The sequence below is a fragment of the Helianthus annuus genome, chromosome 13 (assembly GCF_002127325.2).
Source record: "Helianthus annuus cultivar XRQ/B chromosome 13, HanXRQr2.0-SUNRISE, whole genome shotgun sequence".
NCBI classification, from domain to species: Eukaryota; Viridiplantae; Streptophyta; class Magnoliopsida; order Asterales; family Asteraceae; genus Helianthus; species Helianthus annuus.
The window spans coordinates 969,198-992,317 of NC_035445.2; the positions used below are offsets into that span (position 1 = coordinate 969,198).

A 23,120-nucleotide genomic window follows, 5' to 3' on the forward strand; every position below is an offset into this window, starting at 1 on the left:
CTCCATTTTTTTTTTGGGTAAAGTATATTACTCCATTTTCTGATTGCTTTTACACAAATTTCTGATTGCTTATTGTTTTGAAAATAATTTAATTAATAAAGTTCAATTAAATAATTAGAAAACTTACTTAATGTTTAATGATTTTCTTTTATTCTTTTAGAGGTGTATGTTAGTTAAACTTATTAGTTTAACTAGGCATTGAATAATAATTTCCAACAACCAAATAGTCGGTGATGATACAACAATTTGTTTCATAGAACATAGTTGGTCGAACTCTAATTATATAAATCTCCTTAATTTAGTTGGAAATCTCAGCATAATTTCTATGTGGCTACTCTTAGGGATGGTAATAGGGTGGGCTTAGGTAATCCAAACCCAGACCCGATTAAATAAGTTTGTCTCAAACCCATCAGGTCTCTATCAGGTTATTACCCGTCATGTATCGGGTATGATCGTGAGTTTTGGATAAACTCGTTAATTTCAAAAGATTATCCATTGGGTATACCGGACCCAAAACCCGTTGGATATATATCGAGTAGCTACTAAGCAATTAATTTAGCATTATCACTATAAAAATATCAAATAATAGAATGCGTGTATATATAAAAAAACCAAAATGTATATAAAAAAATACTCAAATGCATAGATAACAAAAATAGTGTATGCCAATAGTTTATATATCATATATGTGTATAACTTAAAAAGAAATTATATCGTGTATACAATCGGGTAATCGTGTCGGGTATATCACAAAATCCCAAACTCGTCTCAAAACCTCAAAGAAAAAGTATTCTCAAACCCTGACTCGTAGGGCTGTTCATTTTTTATCTAGAACTTGAAACCTGACTCGAATTCAAAGCCACCCGAACTCGAATTAGCGAATACCCGAGCAACCTGAACTTTAAATGGTTCGGTTATCTGGTCACTTTTTCCTTGGCAAAAAACCTGAACAATCCGATAAGGGCACCTCTAGCCTATCGCTAACCCAATCCAATCCAATCAAGAAATCAAATATTGATCTGGGCATGAAGATAGACTTTCTGGGCCCAACCCAACTATCCGTACATGCCCTAATCACAGACATAAACACAATCACTTCAACTTCAATCGGGTCATGAGTCGTCAGTTAAACTACCCAAACCGGAACAAAGTCGTGTTTCTTTCTTCTAGGTTACCCGCTCACTTAATAATAAATGACTACCCAAAACGCCGATTCTGCTGCCATTCAACAATCACAATCTCCGGCAACCATTAAAGACAATTGGGTTGCCGTTAACGATGATGAGTTACACAAGCTTCTGTTGCCAAACATTAATGATCTTCCTGTTTCTCCTCCTTGTGCAATGGAATCCAATTTTGTTACCTATTTTGCTCCTGGTATGTAATTTTATTCACCAATTTGGTTTTTATTGTTTAGTTACTAGAGTAAATTGATAGATAGCTGAATGTGGTTATTCAAGATTCTTTGGAGACAAAAAGTTAATTAATTTGGTTTAAGAAGTTAAGTGTGGTTTGTTTGTTGATGTTGAAGTTAAAGAAGCGAAATGGTTTGAGTTTGGAAATTAAACTGGGAAGTTAAAAATTATAGCTGTGTGTGTGGTGTGGTTGAAAGGGTTTCAAGGATATCAATTCACACATAAACTTTCTGATAATCATTAACTCGAAACCAACTAGGCTTTATAAGCCAATTACAGACTCCACGATCACATAACTGACTCCACGATCACCTCTTCCATCAAGAGAACAGGTAACCGCCCACTCTCCCCTATTACTTTACTAAAGACTCGGTAACCCTAAACAAAGAACAAAAAACGTGACTGAAATGAGAACATGGGCTGAAAGCCAACATGTTGACACCAACCTAGACCTGGGTTAAGCCCATTATTGAAATAAATCTACTGACCCAACAAAACTGACCCAACAGAAGACTACTGACCCAACATAACCTTCCCTTAAACTGAAACTGGATTCATCCTTCAGTTTAACTCCTTGATCTGCTGCACACCCATCATGCTCCTCATCTTTTCATAAACTTCAAGCTTCACCGGTTTTGTCATCACATCTGCAACCTGTTCTTCAGTGGAACAAAACACAAGTTCCACTTCTCCCTTGTTAACCAATTCCCTCAAATAATGATACCTCACATCTATGTGCTTGGTTCGTCGATGCATTACTGGATTTTTAGACAGATTGATGGTGGAGTTGTTGTCACACTTGATCTGCACCATGCCCATTTGCTTTCCAGTTAACTCTCCCATCAACCCTTTCAACCACATCCCATGGCATGCACAGTTCTTTGCTGCCACATACTCTGCCTCTGTAGATGACAATGTCACCACTTCCTGCTTCTTAGAACTCCAACATATAGCAGCATTACTCAACAAGCACACATACCCAGAAGTGCATCTTCTGTCTTTTCTGTCTCTGGCATAATCACTGTCTGTGTATATTTCCAGCTTTCCTGTAGCATTTCTTTCATACACCAAACCATAGTCATAGGTTTCTTTGACATACCTGAGAATTCTCTTAGCAGCCTGCATATGCTCCACCTTTGGCTTTGACATAAACCGAGCAATCAAGCTAACAGAGTACATCAAATCAGGCCTTGTCACTGTGAGATACATAAGACTACCTACCAGACATTTATATTCAGTATCATCCACATTGGCCCCTTCACACTCCTTCAACAGCACAGTGCCTGGAACTATAGGATTCTTCACACCATTTCCTTCCCACATTCCAAATTTCTCCAATACTTCTTTAGCATACTTTCTTTGACACATGCTGATGTAATTCTGGTTCTGTTGCACTTCCACCCCCAAGAAATACTTCATCTGACCTAGGTCAGTCATATCAAACTCCTTTTTCATGGACCTACTAAACTCTTCACAGAACTTCTTGTCATTGCCAGTGTATATTAAATCATCTACATATAGGCTTACCATAATCACCTTATTCCACACCTTTTTGATGAACAAAGTATGATCATATTGGCTTTTCTGAAATCCTTCTCTTGCAAAGTACCCTTCAATTCTAGCAAACCAGGCTCTAGGGGCCTGCTTTAATCCATACAGTGCTTTCTTGAGTCTGTACACTTTGTTTTCATTTCCTGCCTTGACAAATCCTTGTGGCTGCTCAACAAAAATTGTTTCCTTCAGCTCACCATAAAGGAAGGCACTTTTGACATCTAGTTGCCAAACTACCCAACCATTAAAGGCTGCTACTCCAAGCATAGTTCTGATGGTGTCCCATCTGGCAACAGGAGCAAACACCTCGTTGTAGTCTATTCCCTTTTGTTGTGCATAACCTTTCACTACCAGCCTGGCTTTGTACTTATCAACCTCTCCTTTTTCATTAAGTTTTGTTTTGAACAACCACTTAACTCCTATGGGTGTGACATTAGCAGGAGCCTCCACCAATTCCCATGTTTTGTTTTGCTCAATTGCTGCTATCTCCTTCTCCATAGCTTGGATCCATTTGGAGTCTTTTGCTGCCTCAACATAAGTAGTGGGATCACCAGATGAGCTGAATAGTGCTAAATTTGCCTCCTTGTCAGAAAAACCTTCCCCACTTTGATAATCTTGTAGCCATGTAGGTGGTTTGTGTGCTCTTGAGGAAGTCCTAGCATCAGTTACCCTTGTGGAACTAGTAGGTAACTGAGTCCCAGAACTGGTACCAGCACCCGAGGTTAGCAGTTGATCACCGCTACTGCTAGTGGCCTCTACACCTTCTGCACTAACTTCAGTGCTCGGATTCTGACTTCCTGGAGTGCCAGACTCAGTGACAGACTCTGGAATTGTAGGGTTCACTTCATCTGCTTCAATTGCAAGATACTCATCTGGAACAATGAGATCAGGGGCCCCTGTTTCTTCTCTTTTCCACTGCCACTTACTAACTTCATCAAATGTTACATCTCTGCTAATAATAATCCTTTCTTGTACAGGATCATAAAGTCTATAGGCTTTAGACTCAGAACTAACTCCCAGAAATAGACACTTCAGGCTTCTATCATCAAGTTTTGTTCTCAACTGGGCTGGAATGGTTGCATAGGCTATGCAGCCAAACACCTTGAAATAGTCAACACTAGGTTTAATACCTGACCAAGCTTCTTCAGGTACTTTGTCTTCCAATGCACCGGTGATACACCGGTTCAGAACATGTGCAGCCCAATTAGCAGCCTCAGACCAGAACCATTTTGGCAGGGCCTTGTCAACCAAGAAACATCTAACCATATTCATGATGGTCTTATTTCTACGCTCTGCAACCCCATTCTGTTGAGGGGTGAAGGCAGTGGTTAGCTGCCTTTTGATGCCATATGACTCACAATAGGTGTTAAAGGCACTAGAAGTGAACTCTCCACCCCTATCACTTCTCAGCCCTTTAATGGTAAACCCAGTCTCATTTTCTACCATAGCTTTAAATCTTTTGAAGGTTGCAAAGCTCTCTGACTTTGCAGCTAGAAAGTAAACCCAACCCTTTCTAGAGTAATCATCGATAAACACAAGTAGGTACCTTTTGCCACTTGGAGAGATAGGATTAATTGGCCCACACAGATCAGTGTGAATTAGTTGAAGCTTCTCAGTAGCTCTCCACGCACTTCTCTTAGGTATTGGCTCCCTTTGTTGCTTTCCCAATTTGCACACTTCACACACTGCTGAGTGCTCAATCAACTTAGGCAATCCTTTCACCAGTTCTCTGTGTTGCATAGCCCTTACCGACTTATAGTTGACATGCCCAAACCTCCTGTGCCAAATCTGAGTGTTCTCTTCGTCACTGACTTTCATGCACTGGCTTGTAGCATAGTTCATCACTCCCTGGACCAAGAACATACGGTTCCTGGTCATAACAGACTTTATTATCACCCCCTTCTTTGGATGATAGATTCTACATTCTCCTTGCTTAATGACAACTGTTAAGTCTTTCTCTTGTAACTGACCTATACTTAGCAAGTTTGAGGTAAGTTCTGGAACATAATAGACTCTGCTAACAACTTGAGTGATTCCCTCTACCTCAAATCTGATATCACCAATGCCTTCAACAGCTAGTCTTGAGTCATTACCAAGTTTCACATTGTGCTTGTAGGACTCATCAAGGTTAATGAACCAATCCTTGATACCTGTCATGTGGTTAGAACAGGCTGAGTCCAGGAACCAAATGCCTGTCTTTGTCTCCTTCCTCTGTTCCGAACTGGCCATTAGGAGGAGGTCCTCCCCTTCATCAAACTCAGCAAAGTTCACTGCTTTCTCTCCATTTGAACACTCATAGGCAAAATGCCCCATTTGGTGGCACCTGTAGCATTCAATTCCAGACTTGTCAAAATCATTTCTGGTCCTACCTCGTCCTCTTCCTCTTCCCCTACTAGGCAGGCCTCTGCCCTTGCCTCTTCCTCGAATATCGTTTTCTGCCTTCATCACATGATCATCACCAGTCTTCTTTTTGAGTTTCTGTTCATGGACAAGGAGGGAACTCTGCAACTCATCCAAGGACAGAGTGTCTATGTCCTTGGATTCTTCAATGGTGCATACAACGAAGTTGTAGCTTTCTGTGAGGGATCGCAAGATCTTCTCCACTATCTTCACATCTGTCATATCTTCACCGTAGTTTCTCATGTCATTGGCCACCACCATGACCCTGTTAAAGTAATCACTCACATTTTCTCCTTCTTTCATTTCCAGAACCTCAAATTCTCTCCTTAGTCTTTGTAATTGAGCCCTTTTCACCCTTGAATTGCCCTGGTACTTCACCTTCATGGCATCCCAAATTTGCTTGGCACTCTCTTTCTGAGTCATGGTCCGGAGTATCTGTTTATCAATTGACTGAAACAGATAATTTCGGGCCTTCAAATCCTTCAACTTCAGTGCATCAAGCTGTGTCTTTTGTGCAGTAGACAGAGTTTCTCCTTCCCTAGGTTCTCTGATCTCGCTCTCTATCACACACCAGAACTCCTTCGATCGCAGAAGGGTCTCCATGACCAAGCTCCAATGGTCGTAGTCACCGTCGAATCGTGGCACGCTTTGGTAAGACACCGTAACAGCCTCCTCCGCCATTGATTCGTTCTCTCAATTGCTCTCACCAGAATTTTCGCTCTGATACCACTTGAAAGGGTTTCAAGGATATCAATTCACACATAAACTTTCTGATAATCATTAACTCGAAACCAACTAGGCTTTATAAGCCAATTACAGACTCCACGATCACATAACTGACTCCACGATCACCTCTTCCATCAAGAGAACAGGTAACCGCCCACTCTCCCCTATTACTTTACTAAAGACTCGGTAACCCTAAACAAAGAACAAAAAACGTGACTGAAATGAGAACATGGGCTGAAAGCCAACATGTTGACACCAACCTAGACCTGGGTTAAGCCCATTATTGAAATAAATCTACTGACCCAACAAAACTGACCCAACAGAAGACTACTGACCCAACAGTGGTGTACTATACAATGAAAAGGAAGAAACAGGAAGACTTTGGATACCAAAATTTGTTATCTTTATTTTGAAATTTTAGAAATTCATTTGAATTTGTTCAGGGCAATTGAATGGTAACAAATTGAAAACTTTTTTAACTACAAAAACTACCCAAGTTTCGATATTGTTTTAGAGCTGACCTTAATGGCATTGTTATGAAACATGGTCGTGTTTAGTAGTTTTCTTTTGAAATTCAACTTGAAGTAACACTAGAGAACCCACAACGCGGGTCACTGAGAATTTAAGTACCCCGTACGAGCAGGAAAAAAGGCCCCAATTCTAACCAACTTTTTTAAACAACAATTAACATTATATTTATATAAAAAGGCCATGAGGATTTAAGTCCCTTATTTGTAGGTCAATGTTTGAAATTCATGAAAAACTACAAGTCTACAACTATTTCTAAGAAATAATAACATTATATTAAAAAACAAATTAACAAAAAAAATTGAGAATGAAAAACAAAAATGGAGTGGGAAATAACCAAAAGCAGTGAAAAGGTTGGGAGACGAACAAAGTAACAAAAAAATGAGAATGAGCGACAAAGAATAAAGCAGTAAAATGGCAAAATGAAGGCAGCCAAGAATCGAACACTGTACAGACAAGTGAGGAGGCAAGTAATATAATCACTCGCCCATGCCTGATTTTGTTTATGCGTTATATCCTCTAGATTTATATAAAAATGTATAAAAGAAAAAAATTAAAATTTAGGCCCCTATGACAAACGGGCCTCGGCTCGCCCACCCTTAGGGCCGGCCCTGGCGGGTCATGTGGCATCGTCTGAAATTTGATGACTTGAACATTCTAGCAAAAGGTTTGACTCTAGAAAACTGAATATTTTCTGTGAGATCATATTCTGCATTGACAAATCATGTTGTAGCTGTGATGAATCTAATGCGTTGAATTTCTGTGTTTTGAATAATTTTAGATTTTATGAAGCCGGAGCATGATCAATATATTTATCGCCATGCAAATGGGTATGAATCTCTACCCTGAAGACATGCAGTATGTTTTGAATAAATAATTGACATATTCTCTTTCTTAACAAAGGTTGTGTGTTATTGGGTTGGCTGCTGGACATGTCGCCTTTAAGGATGAACGAGGAATCACTACTGTTGACTTCAATGTTGGAAAGTCTAACCGCAGTGAGATCAAGGTCACCGGGAAGCGCAAAAGGGTACATATTCCATTTTACGTTTTTGTTTCTGTTGTTAAAATAAACCCCCTCAGTTGGTGAACTAATCCCACAACCCTAAACTTATATTTATCTTATAGATGAGTATATGGTTTTATTATGCTTCTTGTTAATTTCTGATTTCGGTTTTGCAGAATGCACAACAGTTTGAGTCCAATACGGCTTTATGTAAAGTATGCACTAACAATGCTTTCTATATTGTCAGGTAATTCATTTTAACTTTGTTTTGTTTTGTTTTGGATTAAATCTACAAGTCAGTTGAAATTCTGAAAGCTGTTTTTGACAGATGTTGTATTAAAGGCTCTTTGTTGGAAGTGAATGAACGATTAATAAAGCAGCCAGAGTTGTTGAATTCATCAGTAAGTGTATTTTTGACCCGTATTCTTATTATAAGTTAACTCGTTTGACCCGAGATAGCACCTGAATTGCAGGCAGATAGAGAAGGATACATTGCTATTATGATGCCCAAACCAGCAGACTGGCTCAAGGTCAAAGATTCATTCATCACATTTGATGAGTACAAGAAGCTCAGACATTCTTAGTTGACTTTCCAAATAATGAACTGCCTTGTTGTGTAAGCTTCTTATTGTGCCCATTATCATTCTTCAATAACATGAACACAAGTTGCATTACAATAAAAAAGGCTCATACAAATTCACTACATTTTGTGTTGATTTTCTTTACCTTTGCAAGATTCTTGACATTTTGCAAGAATGTTTATCATGCATCTACAATCAAAGTATGAATTACCGAAACGAAAAGGCGTGATATGATTTGGGTAAAACTCCATGAACCTTACTCTGCCATAACTGCATCCAACACACTGGGTTTTTCCACAAGTATGTGACATCGACGATCTCCCTACAAGACAACCCATTTTGACTGCCACATCAAGTTGTGCAACAACCTACCTCGGTTTGGCTGAATTTGTGTTCCCGAATCAACCTTGGAGATGCCATAGTCGCAGCCAAACATGACACGCATGAACTACCAATGCAACGGCTAGAACCATATATCTATATTTTTCTTTCTTTGTTTTGATCCATGTGTGCTTTGTGGTTAACAGTTTGAACTTGTGATAGTGGGTTAACTAACGAACGATGAATATGAAGCAAGTTCATGTATTTTTCATACAACTAGATGTGTTCTGAAAGTTACTTGTTCACATATAGATAGACTAGGCTATCACCCGGGAACATCCCGGGTTAGAAAAATTTTAAGTGAAGGAAACTTCATCTTGAAAAATATCTTCTTTCTCATGGAATTAATTCAACATAGCAAGGAAGATATCTTGTTTATTTATACCAAATAGATGCCACTTCCAAAATAGTTTGCTCTAGAGAGAGAAGTAGAAGAAAATGAACTGGCCAGGTGATAGGATCCTGGGTTTTACAATAACTTGGTAAACCTTTACATCATCATTTTTTTAGTGCAAAAACTAAATTCTTCTTTAGTTTTCTAACTTAGGTAATGTATATCAGAGCTCAAAAAATCAAGGGTATCCTATTTTCTTTTACCTACAATAATGAAAAAGAAAACATGATAACTAAAGGTAAACAAATACCTGATAGATTTGTCGATGATTTTAGATTTTCACCATAAGACGAGCTAGATAACATATTCAATTCAATTTTGCAAATGTATCATCTTCTCTTATATTGTGATAAAAAGACCTTAAAGATCACCCAAAAAGACACCTTTCTTGCGTACTAAAAGCATCCGGATACATCTCAAATAATGCCACTATATTTGATGTGTCAAACTAAGAAAACCAATCACAAGGATTTAAACCTGACATGTTTTCTAGCAAACTAGTTGTTATCTCACTAAATCGATTAGTAATGACATTCTTTCAGTCGGGCGGTGGTGGTCGCCGGCTGCTGGTGGTGGTGGTCGAACTGATCTAATCGGCAACAATGGCAAGCGACGTCCCATCTTCATTTTGTGTTGCCCACTCTTTTTTTAACTCTTATTTTATTAAACTTGAGTTTGAGGCTTGCGCTTTTAAAATTGGGCTTTTAAGTTTTAAGTAAATGAATATTGGGCTTTTGAGTTGTAGCTTATAAGAATATGTAATTACTAAAATTGAGCTTTAGTTAAATGAATATGGGCTTTTGATATACGTTTTACGTTCATTTAACTGGAGTTTACTCCTTTCGTTCCTTTACCTAAAAAATATTTTATTACTTACGTGTTTGTACTTATGTGTTGATATAAATTCGAGATCATTTGCATTTCGTTGTAAACTTCTTATTTGGAAATAAGTCAGGTCAAATATAATATGTTTTTTTGCTTATTTTATGTATGTTTCCAGTTCTATGTTTCGACTCTGGCGTAACGCGCTAGGAGTAAAATTTTAACCCTTGTGGTTAATATGTCTTTGGATTACACTTGTCAATTTTCCCTTTATGCACATTTTGTGTTTTTTGTATGTTTCATATTTATGAGTCGGGTCACATATAAATACAAATACGATATATTTTACATTTTTATCCTTCCACAATGCTATTGAGTTAAATTAGATACGTCAAAATGTATGTTTTCATATATTTAACACATCTATAATGCTTCGACTAATCCGTTCAATGTTTGCAATGTACCCACGCCTCAACGCAGTGCAACTCAAAGCCTAATGATCATATTCATTTAACTAAAGCTCAATTTTAGTAATTACATATTCTTATAAGCTACAACTCAAAAGTCCAATATTCATTTACTTAAAACTTAAAAGCCCAATTTTAAAAGCGCAAGCCTCAAACTCAAGTTTAATAAAATAAGAGTTAAAAAAAGAGTGGGCAACACAAAATGAAGATGGGACGTCTCTTGCCATTGTTGCCGATTAGATCAGTTCGACCACCACCACCAGCAGCCGGCGACCACCACCGCCCAACTGAAAGAATGTCATTACTAATCGATTTAGTGAGATAGCAACTAGTTTGCTAGAAAACATGTTAGGTTTAAATCTTTGTGATTGGTTTTCTTAGTTTGACACATCAAATATAGTGGCATTATCTGAGATGTATCCGAATGCTTTTAGTACGCAAGAAATGTGTCTTTTTGGGTGATCTTTAAGGTCTTTTTATCACAATATAAGAGAAGATGATACATTTGCAAAATTGAATTGAATATGTTATCTAGCTCGTCTTATGGACTCTCGGATTTCGGTTTCGCTGGCAATGTTTGATCGCTCTCATCGGAAGATTTCTTATGATGTGGCTGACATGGGGACGAAGACATAGGTTCCTAAAGAAAAGAATATTGTGGATGCGGAGTTTCTGCCCTTGACTACTGTCTATGGTGACACATCTGGGTCCAAGAAGACGTTAGAGTTGAATGACGAGGGGGCAATATATCCCATGCACTGCATGGGATGGGCAGTGATCGGTGTTTCGAATACCATTGCTCGACTTCATGCAGTCAAAAAGATGTTGGTGGATGCAGGTTATAAAGATGCTGTTGTTTCGTATCTAGGAGGCCTGTCGGTGCTTATTACATTTCATGATAGCATTGAGATGTCTGATTTTATGGATTCAAGAAAAGATGTGTGGGAACAGGCTTTGATTTTGGTATCTCCATGGACTGGTCAATCCTTGCCATTTGAACGAATTGTTGTCCTCAAGGTTGTTGGCATGCCGGTGTCCGTTCGTGATAATGTTTTTTTTGATAAGGTTGCCACCTTGTTCGGAGAGGTGGTTTGGCCATCGGATTTTTCATGGACCGGTATTGATAACTCGGTTGGGTTCACTCACGTTCTTACTAAGATTGCCGCTAGGATTGATGAAGAGGTCACCGTCTACTGGAAAGGTAATGGTTATATGGTTTGGGTTGTTGAAGAAAGTTCTACGTGGGTTCCGGAATTCGAAGCTGTGAATGTCGAAGATAAGGATGATGAAATGGAAGAAGGTGAGATCCGGGATGTTTCGTCGGAGTCCGATAAGACGACATTGGCTGGGAATATTCCGGTGAATAATTCGTCATTAAATCCGGCTGAAAATCAGGAGGAAAATTTGCATGTCAATGAAGAATTTCCTTCTATGGTGGATACGACTATTCCCGCTCAGCATTCAAATTGTGTGGGCCAAACTGATACTGGGCCGGTTGGTGTGGGCCATGGATATGGGTTTCAGTCAAATGAGTTTGTTGGGATAGTGGGATGGGTTTTAACATGGGTTGTTTTAATTCGGTAAAGAGCAGGAAGAGGCCTCGTTTGGTGTTTAGTAATTCGCCAGAGGATAATTATCGTGGTCCTTTATTTTCTAATTCTTTTTTTCAGGATAATGAACTTAGGTGTCCGGACTTGAATACAAGGTTGTCGGAAGAATCGGTGGAGGTCACCTTGGCTCGGAGTGATCAAGTAGTTGGTGATACAGAACCTGAGCAGCTGGATGTCGTTCCTCCTATCGCTCTTGTGGATGTTGATAGGTCTTCGGATCCGATTTCAAATGCAATGGTAGAGGAGGCGGTGGATCTTAATAAGGAGGTAAATGCCACAGTTCAGGTAGGGGAGTTGATTGGTATGGATTTGAAAAATTTTTGTAGCCCGATTGCAGAGGAGATTATTTCGGAGAATGGGGTGTTGGGTTGTCAATGAATTTTCTTTCATTGAACATCCGTGGGATAAGGCGCAAAGGAAAGGCAAATTGGGTTAGGGGTTTGAGGATGCATCACGGTGTGAATTTCATGGCCTTGCAAGAATCGAAGATAACGAATCCTCCTCTTTGGTTGCTTTCAAGGTTTTGGGGTAACTCTGTTTTTCAAATTGATTGTGTAGATTCGGAAGGGAATGCGGGGGGTTTAATTTGTTGGTGGGATCCATCTTGTTTTCGTCAATCTGGGGTTATTAAGTCTCGCCATGTTCTGGTGGTTTCGGGACTAATGGTTCATGCTAATGTGCATGTAAATATTGCAAATGTTCATGCACCTAATGATCCGGCGAGTCGACGGAGTTTTTGGAATGAGTTGTTATTGTATAGACGATCTTTGTGTGGGTTGTGGGTTTTTTTGGGGGACTTTAATTAGGTGCGATATGCAGATGAAAGGTGCAATTCGGAATTCTCATTACAAAATGCGCTTTATTTCAACAACTTTATTAGGGAGGCGGAGCTCTTTGAATATAATATGTGCGGGTATAAGTACACTTATATGTCCGAGCAGGGTGACAAGTTAAGTAAATTGGATAGGGTCTTGGTTTGTAATGACTTTATGGTATCTTGGTCAGGAGCGGTAGTCACGTCACTTGCTCGACACCTTTCAGATCATTGTCCGATATTGCTCTCGTTGAAAGATGCGGATTTTGGCCATATTCCTTTCCGGTTTTACAACTCGTGGTTGGAGTTTCCGGGGTTTGTGGAATTTGTTAATTCTGTTGTTTCTTATTTTGAGTTTTCAGGGCCTGCCGATGTTGCCTTAGCGGCAAAGTTGAAATGGTTAAAAGGTAGAATTAAATTGTGGGTGAATGCTGAACGTAGGCAAAGAGATGAGAAGTATTCGGGTTGTAAGCGCAGAATTGAAGAGTTGGAGAAAATTACAGAATCTCGAGCATTGACCGAATCTGAAATGGAGGCCCGGTTATAGAGAAGAAGTCATTGTTTGAAGAAGAGAGGTTGAGAACATTGGACGCGCAACAAAAATCTAGAGTTAAATGGGCTCTCGATAGTGATGAGAATTCTAAATATTATCATGGTATCATAAAGCTCAATACGGCGAATAGTAGAATTCATTGGGTACGTAGTAATGGTCTGTGGGTCTCGGACCCAGGTCATGTTAAGGCTATAATTGCGTCTTTTTTTTTGGACAAGTTTAGCGATTGTGGTAGAGCTAAGCAGGCGTTTATCTGTCCTGATATCATGCGACTTTCTGTTGATGAAGTTGCTTTATTGGATAGCCCGTTTTCTATGGACGAGATTACAAATGCAGTTTTTGATTGTGATGGGAGTAAAGCGTCGAGACCTGACGGTTTCAACTTCACTTTTATTCCTAAGTTTTGGTCTATTTTGAAGCAAGACTTCTTGAATATGTTTGTGGAGTTTCATGCGAATGGTTCCATTCGACCGGGATGCTTTTCGGCTTTCATTGCTCTTATTCCAAAGGGCCGTGATCAACCTACTTTGGCGGATTATAGACCTATTAGTTTGGTCGGTGTTTTGAATAAAGTGTTGTCCAAGGTCCTTGTTTTGCGCCTGAAACAGTTTATGCCACGGCTTGTTTCAGAGGAACAAACCGCCTTTCTCAGTGATCGAAATATGATGGGCCTTTGATTCTTAATGAGACAATTGCTTGGTTGAAGAGGTCGAAGCTAAAAGGTTTTTTTCTAAAGGTTGATATAGAGAAAGCTTATGATTCTTTGAGGTGGGATTTTTTGGAAGACATCTTGGCGCAAATGAATTTCTCATCAAAGTGGCGTGGTTGGGTTATGTCTATTGTTCGGAGCTCCCGTGCTTCCGTCTTGGTTAATGGGTCACCGACGTATGAGTTCTCATGCCAACGTGGTCTACGCCAAGGGGACCGTTGTGCCCATTTTTATTTATCCTTGCCATAGAGGGTCTAACCCGGATCATAAGACGGGCTACTTACTTGGGCGTTTTTAATGGAATTCGGGTGGGTGGAACAGGTCCTATGCTCTCCCATTTTATGTATGCGGATGATGTGGTGTTTTGTGGGGAGTGGTCGAAGGGGAATTCGAATGCGCTGAATTTAAGACGGTTATTGCGGGGTTTCTATTTGATTTCTGGCTTGAGGATTAGTTCAAGGAAAATCCGCTTTTATGGTGTTGGTGTGAATGACAATGAAATCGCTGAGATGGCTTCGGATTTGCGAGTGGCGTCAGGTCATTTTCCTTTCACCCATCTTGGTGTTCCCATTGCGTCTAATATGAACCTCGTTAGAAGTTGGGATCCGGTTTTAGAAAAGGTTCGAAAGAGGTTGTTTTCTTGGAAATCTAAGTGTCTTTCTTATGGGGGTAGGATAACGCTCCTAAAATCGGTTTTAAGTTCGCTCCCTTTGTATTATTTTTCTCTATTTCGGGCTCTCGTTCAAGTAATAAACAACTTGGAGAAATTACGCCGCAACTTCTTTTGGGGTGGTACGGTTGAGGTGGACAAAATGAGTTGGTTGGCTTGGGATAAAGTTGTCGCTCCAGTTGAATATGGGGGTATTGGGTTAGGTTCTCTTCGAGACGCGAACTTGAGCTTGTTGTCAAAGTGGTGGTGGCGATTTAAAACGAGTTGCGACTCACTATGGCGTAAGGTAGTGTGGTCTATACATGGCAGTGGTCGGGGATGGACTAATATTCCAGTCAAGATTTCTATAGGGAGTGCTTGGAAGCAAATAGCTAGTGTACCAAGTTTGCTTCCATTTGGATCGGATAAAGCCATCAAAGCTAATCTTCGGAATGGGTCGACTATTTTTTTCTGGTACGATTGGTGGCTATCGGATGATGTGTTGCATAAAAAGTTTCCTCTACTTTTTGCATTGGAAAAGAATAAAGCTTGCTTGGTTTCGGATCGGTTGCCAAGTTCTTCACAGCACTCGAATTTTAATGGTGCATGGAGGAGATTAGATTTTTCAAATGAAGAACAATATGAGCTTGATAACCTGATGCTTCTTTTGATTGGTGTGACAACCTCCTTTGGTATTGATACTTGGTCTTGGACAGTGGGTAGCTCGAATGATTCTCAGTAAAGAATGTTAAGAAATGTGTATTTGAAGCAACAAATGTTATTTCGGCTTCTTCTTTTGAGTGGTGCAATTGGGTCCCCAAGAAGGTGGTAGTAGTTGCGTGGCGAGCTTTTCTTGATCGCCTCCCAACGGTTGATCCATTGTCTCGGCGAAACATACACGTTGGTCCACAATTGTGTAGCATTTGTGAGACTAATATGGAGTCGGTTGACCATTTATTTACGGGTTGTCCGGTATTTATGGAGGTGTGGCAATTGGTGTTTTCTTGGTGTCAAGTGCCGCATTTCTTCGCGTTCCATGTTCGGGATTTGCTTTGTTTACACTTGACTGCTAAGAGTAGTACTCGTGCTAAAAAATCGTTCTATGGGGTTATTTTAACGGCATTTTGGAGTATTTGGAAAGCTAGGAATGATCACATTTTCAATCAAAAGGAGGTGTCGGTCAGGAGAATCATGGAAGAGATAAAGGTCATCAGCTATTTGTGGATTACTAAACGCGGTAGGATGACGGACATGACTTGGGATTCTTGGGGTAGATTTGATTCATTAAAGATGGGATAGGTTTCGGGGCTTGGTTTTTATTTTTGGTTGGATGTGTTTTTTGTTTTTTTCGGTTATTGTTTTTTCGGATTTGATCCCCGGATTGTTGGTGGCTAGCTTCTTTTTTTTTTGAAGGGTGACTTTCTATGTACAGGACCTATAGGTCACCGGGTTCTTGTCAAAGACAATCCCCTGTCAGTCCCGTGTTACGGACGCGATGTTCTATCGGGCCCCGGCCGCGTACGGAAACTGACCTTCGCCCGGAAACCATACTGCCCCACACGGGTAAAACCGCTGGGGTAACAGCTGGGTGAAAACCGGGTTGCCCTCCGGATCGAACCATGCCTCGGTAGGAACGATACATCATAGAGACGTCCCCCCTCAATATCCATCATAGCTTCTTGCTAGCGTTATAATTAAAGTTTGTTTGCTGTTCAGAAAAAAATCTTCCCAAAAAAGATTCATTATAAATCAAAAACTAAAATTAGAAGTTAGCTTTTGATTATCTTAGGAAAATTGATAAGTTATTGTTCCTTGGAGATTTTCCTTTTCTAGATTAATTGAAGGAACTGCTTTTAAGGATAATCCCACAACAAATTGTCATTGTTTAATGTTAAATTGTTTCCTTTTTCAGAAAAATCCTAAATAATCGGCCATATTAAGGTTTGGTAGAAGCAAAGCAAATGAAGTTTGTCCCAAAGTATATCAACCTATTGGAATGTTGCAAACAAAACATCCATCATTGGATTATTATTAAGTGCCAATGTGAGATGTTAATTTCTTTACGTATTCAATTCTGCGTGAAATGAACTTGTACATATAATTATATACTCCCTCCGTCCCATTAAAAGTGTCCTATTTTGAATTTTCAAAGTCTTTATTTATAAACTTTGACCTTAAATAATTTTGTTTGTGTTAGATAATACTTGATGAAAGTTATATGATTTGAGTGTGATTTACAAGTGTTTTTATCGGGTTAATTTTCATCAAGTTTTATATAACACAAAAATATATAATTAAAGTCAAAGTTTATAAATAAAGACTTTGAAAATTTAAAATAGGACACTTTTAGTGGGACGGAGGTAGTATAATCTACTGTATTGTCCTAATACTTTTTTTTTTAGAAGCATGTTTATTCATACGTGTATGTATTGTATTGTATAGTTGTACATACGTATGCACATATATATCTTAGTGAGCAAACGTAAGATGGAAGCAAACGTGTGAAAGAAACAAACTTTCCAACTGTTTCTTGTTGGCCTAGCTATAAATACACATGACGGCTGCCAAGTGTATGCTTTCTTAATTAATCTTCTTGAAATCTTTTTGCATGTTCAGTTCCATTTCAAAGAAGATGAGTTCCATCAGACTCAAATTTCCCTTTAAATTAAAGTTAACAGGTAAATTCCCATGTTTCCCATCATCATTAACCTTTTTAGGTGCTTCTCATGTTTATATGCACATGGATTATACATATCTCAACATATTCTTATTCTTAGTTTTCTAAATTTCTTTTTCTTTGTTACTAATTTCAGGTAAACACAAGAAACAATCCACAAGTAGGTTAGTCAGTGAAACAAATGTTAGCAAAGAGTATCTAGATGTATTTAGGACCAAATCTTACATAGATATTTGCCACAAAGTTCAAAGCCACATAGGCTTGGACAATGAATCATCTTCATCGTGTGATCGTTACATTCGCCAGTTTGATATCCTATGCGAACCCGAAAAAGAAACCATGGCTAACTTAGCCAAGACCTTTGACATGCACTGTTTGATCCTTGATTTTTTAAATGCTGGATTAGAATCATGGAAGATATGTGAAAAACTTCTTGGATCTGTCCATCAAGCAAAATCCAATTATCATAGAATCAAAAGGGTCATCAAGGTAGCCGAAAGGGTCCCAAAAGATGATCAACATGTTGAAGTATATAAAGAGTTAGCCTTGTATTCATCGTTGGCGAACCCCCTATCGGATTTCAGTCCAGAGAAGTTCCCCAAAATGCACCACCATCTTAATCCGTTGCTAAAGAGGTTAACCACTCATCGCACAAGGATAAAAAGAAAGCGAAAACTTATCATATGTTTGAAAAAGGGTGTTGGTTGTGCACTTGTAGCTTCTTATAGCGTGTTAGTTCTTGCACTTCTAGTTCTTGCACTTCATGGGTTGGTTGGGATTGTAACATCTTCAGGATTGTTCGCTTGTTCATTAGGTTTAACCAACAAGGCAAAGATGACCCATAAAGGTCTAAATACGGGTGAGCTTAAACGAGTTAGTGTGTTACTAGATGTGGCTGCTAAAGGGATTTACACATTGATAAAAGACTTTGATACAATTGGTTCACTAGCCGGAAGATTACACAATGAAGTTGAATTCGGGAGGGCAGTAGCTCGTAATTGTGTTGGAAATCTAAAGTCCGACACGTTAGAGGAAGTGATGAAGGAGTTTAGGGTTCACGAGAGTCGCTTCATGGAGCAGATGGAAGAATTGAAGGATCATGTATACTTGTGTTTGCTCAATGTTAATAGATCAAGAAGGGCCCTTGTGGAAGAGATGGTGCCTTGTACTTAGTTACAAAGGTGTTTAAAGATCTTTAAGATGCATGGTGTTGTTGATGATCATAATATGTTCTGTCTCTATACATACAATAAAAAGCTTTAGTTGATTGTGAAGCTATAGCTCTTTTTTGGTTAGTAAGACATTGATTTTGAAATTTGGTGGACCTTTAAAATTAATTAGTATAATATCCAATATTTACGTTAAATTTTTTTTTTTATCATTCACATGTAACTGTCATTAATAAGTTGATTACATATGTATAAAAGAAAACGTAAATATCAGTTAAATAAGAACTATTTGTTTCATTTTTTTTAACTTAAATTACTTCATTTTTCATTAAAAATTATTGGGTCAATCGAAAAAATTAATGTGAAAAGTCGACGTAAAGTTTTTGGTCTATAAGGAGATATTGTGTAAGCATATCACTATAAAGTTTGCTCTTTTACATGAAAATTGTGTGGATGTATTCAGAACTCCAATCCAAATGGTAAACATGCTATTTGTAGAATGCGTATTACATTTCAATTTTGACTTCATTAATCGTCCTCTGAAGTTGATCATTGACCTGAATGAGCAAAAAAGAGTAAACGACGTCTAAAATCAATTAAACTGGTAAATAACGTAAACAAATAATTGTGATTATTATTCGAATTAAAAATATATTTTACATTTTTATATATAGTCAAAAACAGTTCTATTTTGAACATTTTTTTTATTTTTCTCATAGATATAAGATGATAATGAAATGTAATAACTTCTGAAAATAAATGATACTAGATTTTTAATAACTTTTAGTAATCACGCACGTTGTTTGTCGAGCCCACATACAACAAACACGAAACTGTAATTTGATGACTCGGAAGCGATAATGACAAACGAATTGTATAGAAAAACTAACTTAAATGGTTTATGATGGTGTATTACTATTTTTCCACGATCATACTCCTGTCACGTAGCATGGTGGGGGTGAAACTTTTTTTTTTCTTTCGTTTTAATTGGTATTATCAGAATCGGTATCATTAGTTATTTTTATTGTTTGTTGAGTCAAGTTGATAACGACCAAAGTCACGTTGCGTATCACGGGAATCAAGCACCCGTAGCGTAGTGCGGGAGAAAAAAACTAGTTAATAAAAATTGGCGTCAACTATAAGCTTCCATATTTCTAACTTAGTAAATGACCTTCCATTAACTCGCGCATATTCGGCTATAGATTCTTCAACAACTTGATCGTTTCCCAAATTTATCATCCGTCTACGATAGATTTTGTGAAATCTTTCAAGCATTGTTGATATACTCGTCATCTTTGAAAATATTTGATCCCTGGTACGCTCAGTTGTAAAACTTAGTTCCTCGTCAAATCTATCCTTAATGCGATTCCAAAAATTAGGACCGAATCCATCTCTTGTACCATCTTTGTTTAAGTCTTCGGCCTTAACGTGTATAAAAGCAAACTCAAGGCGTACTCCTTGTCTTCGTTCCAAACGGGAACACTTGGAGGCATTTCGGAAGTATGGTGAAGTGAAACATTCGCGAGACGAGAGCCTTCTTTGCGTTTTACGTATGTGTTTTTTTTCGTTTTTCTAAGTTGTGATAAATCAAATACACCCACTAGCTAATTATACTAAGAAGTAACATGTATTGGTAAAATGGTGAATTTGTGGGCAAAAGGACTGCTAGTAACGGCTATATAGCCATTACCGACGACTCTTTTATTAGAATCTTGACCGGTTAACTACTAAAAAAAGTAAAAAAAAAACGGTTAGACTATAAAAAAAAAATTTATGAGTTGATTTAAATAGACCTAAAAAAAAAAGACTGCATCCAGAGGAAACATAATGACACTCTTCAAATTACGTTTCTCTACATTGATTACTTGCAATACATCACCAGAAAGAAAAAAAAAACTTGAATGGGATACATCACCAACAAAAAGCTCGCATTCTGCGTAGTGGTGCACAAGAAAACTGGTTACTAACCAGATCCGTAACTGGTAACATTGAAACCCGTTTAGGGTATAAGCTAACCGTAGGTTTGGAATCACTTTACATATTTTTTATAGTCTAAAACCGGTTTTTTTTGAACTTTTTTTAGTGGTTAACAATCAAGATTTTAATAAAAGAGTCGTTGGTAATCGCTATACAGCCGTTACTAGCCATCTTTTTGCCCACAAATTCACCAATTTACCAGGGTCCTATAATTTTGGGGGCCCAAAGCAAATTAAAAATTCGAGGTCCTTTCTAATTTTTTTAAGATCGTAATTTCGGTTTGTATCTGATATGAAATATATTAGGAAGAAACTTATAAAGCACTTAACCATTATATAAACTAAATGATTTCCCTAATCAAATAGTGTTGGGATCTGATACATAAATCAAATCTAAGTTGATCAAAAGAGTTTAACCTAAAAATAACAACTTACATTATGTGTGAAAGAAATTAAAACATGCTACTTACTTTAAGTATTCTATTGTTATTAGTTAGAAACGATTTTTTAAATAAAATTTTACATGGACGTATCATGTTAAAAATTGTATGGACAAAATATTTTAGCTTATTAAATTAAGAGAGGTGATTAAAAAAATGCATTTATAACCCTTTATTAAAAGAGTGAGTGAGGTGATTAATAATTTTGAAAATAGGTAGCAGGTGGGATTCGAACCCAACTCTCTACAAAAAGCAAATCTTGTTTTTACCACCAAACTACACTTGTATTAATGTTAAATTATATCACCGTAAATATAATATTATTTTTGTATAAATATAGATTTTTTTTTATTTTGGAGGCCCTATGTTTTCGGAGGCCTTAAGCCGTCGCCTAGCCCAATTACACTAACGGGCCGGCCCTGCATTTTACCATTACATGTTACTTCTTAATATAATTAGCTAGTGGATGTATTTGGTTTATCACAACTTAGAAAAACGAAAAAAACACTTACGTAAGACGCAAAGAAGGCTCTCGTCTCGCAAACCTTTCACTTCACCATACTTCTGAAATGCCTCCAAGTGTTCTCGTTTTGGTCTCTTCAAATACAAATGTGAGCAAAGTAATTCTGGGCAAAATTAGAGATGGTAAAAGGGTTAGATTCTAGCTTGACTTATGGTTGCTAGATTCTCTTCTTAAAAACGTTTTTCCAAGCCTTTTTGGTTTAGAAAAAAACAAGGTGATTTGGTGGGAGACAGGGTCATCAATAGAGATGGTAACCGAACTTTCAAATGGGAATGGAGATGTGAATCTGTGAATGATAGCCAACAGATTAACCTGGAAGATATTAAAAACAAAATCAATGCCTACAGTTTTGGAAATGGTTTGGATACATGGTTTTGGAACGGGGATAACAAGGGGATTTTTTCGGTTGCTTCGATGAAGAAAATGCTCATTCAGGTGGAAGCTCAGAACTATAATAACATCATTGAGTGGAACAGTTGGATCCCACAAAAAATCAATATTTTTGGCTGGAAACTTCTTCAAGACCGCCTCCCAACCAAGGACAACCTAGCCAAAAGAAACATACAAACGGACTCGAACACATGTTATCTATGCAACTCGGAGAATAAGACGGCAAATCATCTTTTCACCTCTTGTTTCGCAGCAGCTATCATTTGGCAAAATATTAGTGGGTGTTGCAAAATCCCGCCAATTTATGCCTTCTCGGTACATGATCTATTTGAGGTGCACATATATGTCGACGGCAATGATAAAAGAAAGAGACTTATTCAATCCATCATTCAAACCGCGTGCTGGATCATATGGTTCGCTCGGAACAAAGTTTGCTTTGAAAATGAATCGGTGAAGATCAAGAAGATTATTGGAGATATTAAATCGCTAAGCGTTTTGTAGATCAATAATCGCGCCAAATCGGTATCGGTTGATTGGCCGAATTGGAAAGTTTTTAATGTGTAATTTGTCGTTTTCTTTCCTGTTGTTGTTTTATCTCTTTGGCCTTGTCTAGCTTGTTGCTAGTTGGGTGCCTTTCTAATGAAAATGCGGTTCGAAAAAAATGTAAGAAAATAACAAATAAAGGGAACAAACACACCCAACACTTAACATGTTAAATCAATAAAATATATAGGATTATGAGATTACCTAAAAGTTGAGTCACTAAATTGGGACAAAAGAACGTTTGAGTGACTTAATTAGAACGATTTGAAAAGGTCTTAATCAAGACACACCCCAAAATCTTAATTTCACAGCCTGTATATGGGTCGTATAACGTTATACGGTTCATATAGAATAATCTGACATGACAAATATTGGACCGTATAATGTTATACGACTCGTATAGATGAAGAAAATATTAGGTTGTATAACATTATACGGGTCGTATAACATTATATGAGGTTTGGGTCGTATAACATTATATGGGTCGTATTACATTTTATACAGGTCGTATAATGTTATACGGCTCATATACACAAAGACAAAAAAAAACATTCTCTGACTTTTTTTGCAACAATAAGTTATACGGCCTGTATAACTCTATACGGACAGTATACATGTAGGGGTGTGAAAATAAAATTTTAGGGTTGTGGAAATAGTATGAGACTTTGAAAATTTTGTTACAATTCTATGAAGTTTCCCTAGAAATAAATACTAACATGTTGACATAACACCGAAACTTCTTAGCCCAACAAGTAATAACCACTTCGCGTATTTTAGTTTTTAGGTAAGTTTTATA

The 23,120-nt window shown here is 37.9% G+C and overlaps 3 protein-coding genes across 4 annotated transcripts; all 3 read left to right on the forward strand.

Annotated features, from left to right (window-relative positions):
- Positions 1–1,091: 1,091 nt before the first annotated feature.
- Positions 1,092–8,804, forward strand: LOC110897307 (protein Abitram). Of its 2 annotated transcripts, XM_035981496.1 has the most exons (7): positions 1,092–1,377; positions 7,402–7,450; positions 7,524–7,650; positions 7,803–7,873; positions 7,955–8,027; positions 8,100–8,242; positions 8,362–8,804. In XM_035981496.1, the coding sequence occupies exons 1-6, from the start codon at positions 1,194–1,196 to the stop codon at positions 8,208–8,210; spliced, it is 615 nt and encodes a 204-aa protein (XP_035837389.1). In that variant the 5' UTR covers positions 1,092–1,193; the 3' UTR covers positions 8,211–8,242; positions 8,362–8,804. The 2 variants fall into 2 exon arrangements, with proteins under 2 accessions (XP_035837389.1, XP_021999751.1); XM_022144059.2 differs by having other exon boundaries at positions 1,093–1,377; positions 8,100–8,801.
- Positions 8,805–14,145: 5,341 nt separating this feature from the next.
- On the forward strand, positions 14,146–15,348 carry LOC110899019. The gene has a single exon (XM_022145879.1). It carries the CDS (start codon positions 14,146–14,148, stop codon positions 15,346–15,348), a length of 1,203 nt encoding a protein of 400 aa, XP_022001571.1.
- A 194-nt stretch (positions 15,349–15,542) lies between these two features.
- LOC110899012 (UPF0496 protein At1g20180) lies at positions 15,543–18,456 on the forward strand. Its single transcript, XM_022145872.1, has 2 exons — positions 15,543–15,876; positions 17,420–18,456. The coding sequence occupies exons 1-2, from the start codon at positions 15,543–15,545 to the stop codon at positions 18,454–18,456; spliced, it is 1,371 nt and encodes a 456-aa protein (XP_022001564.1).
- Positions 18,457–23,120: the final 4,664 nt, after the last annotated feature.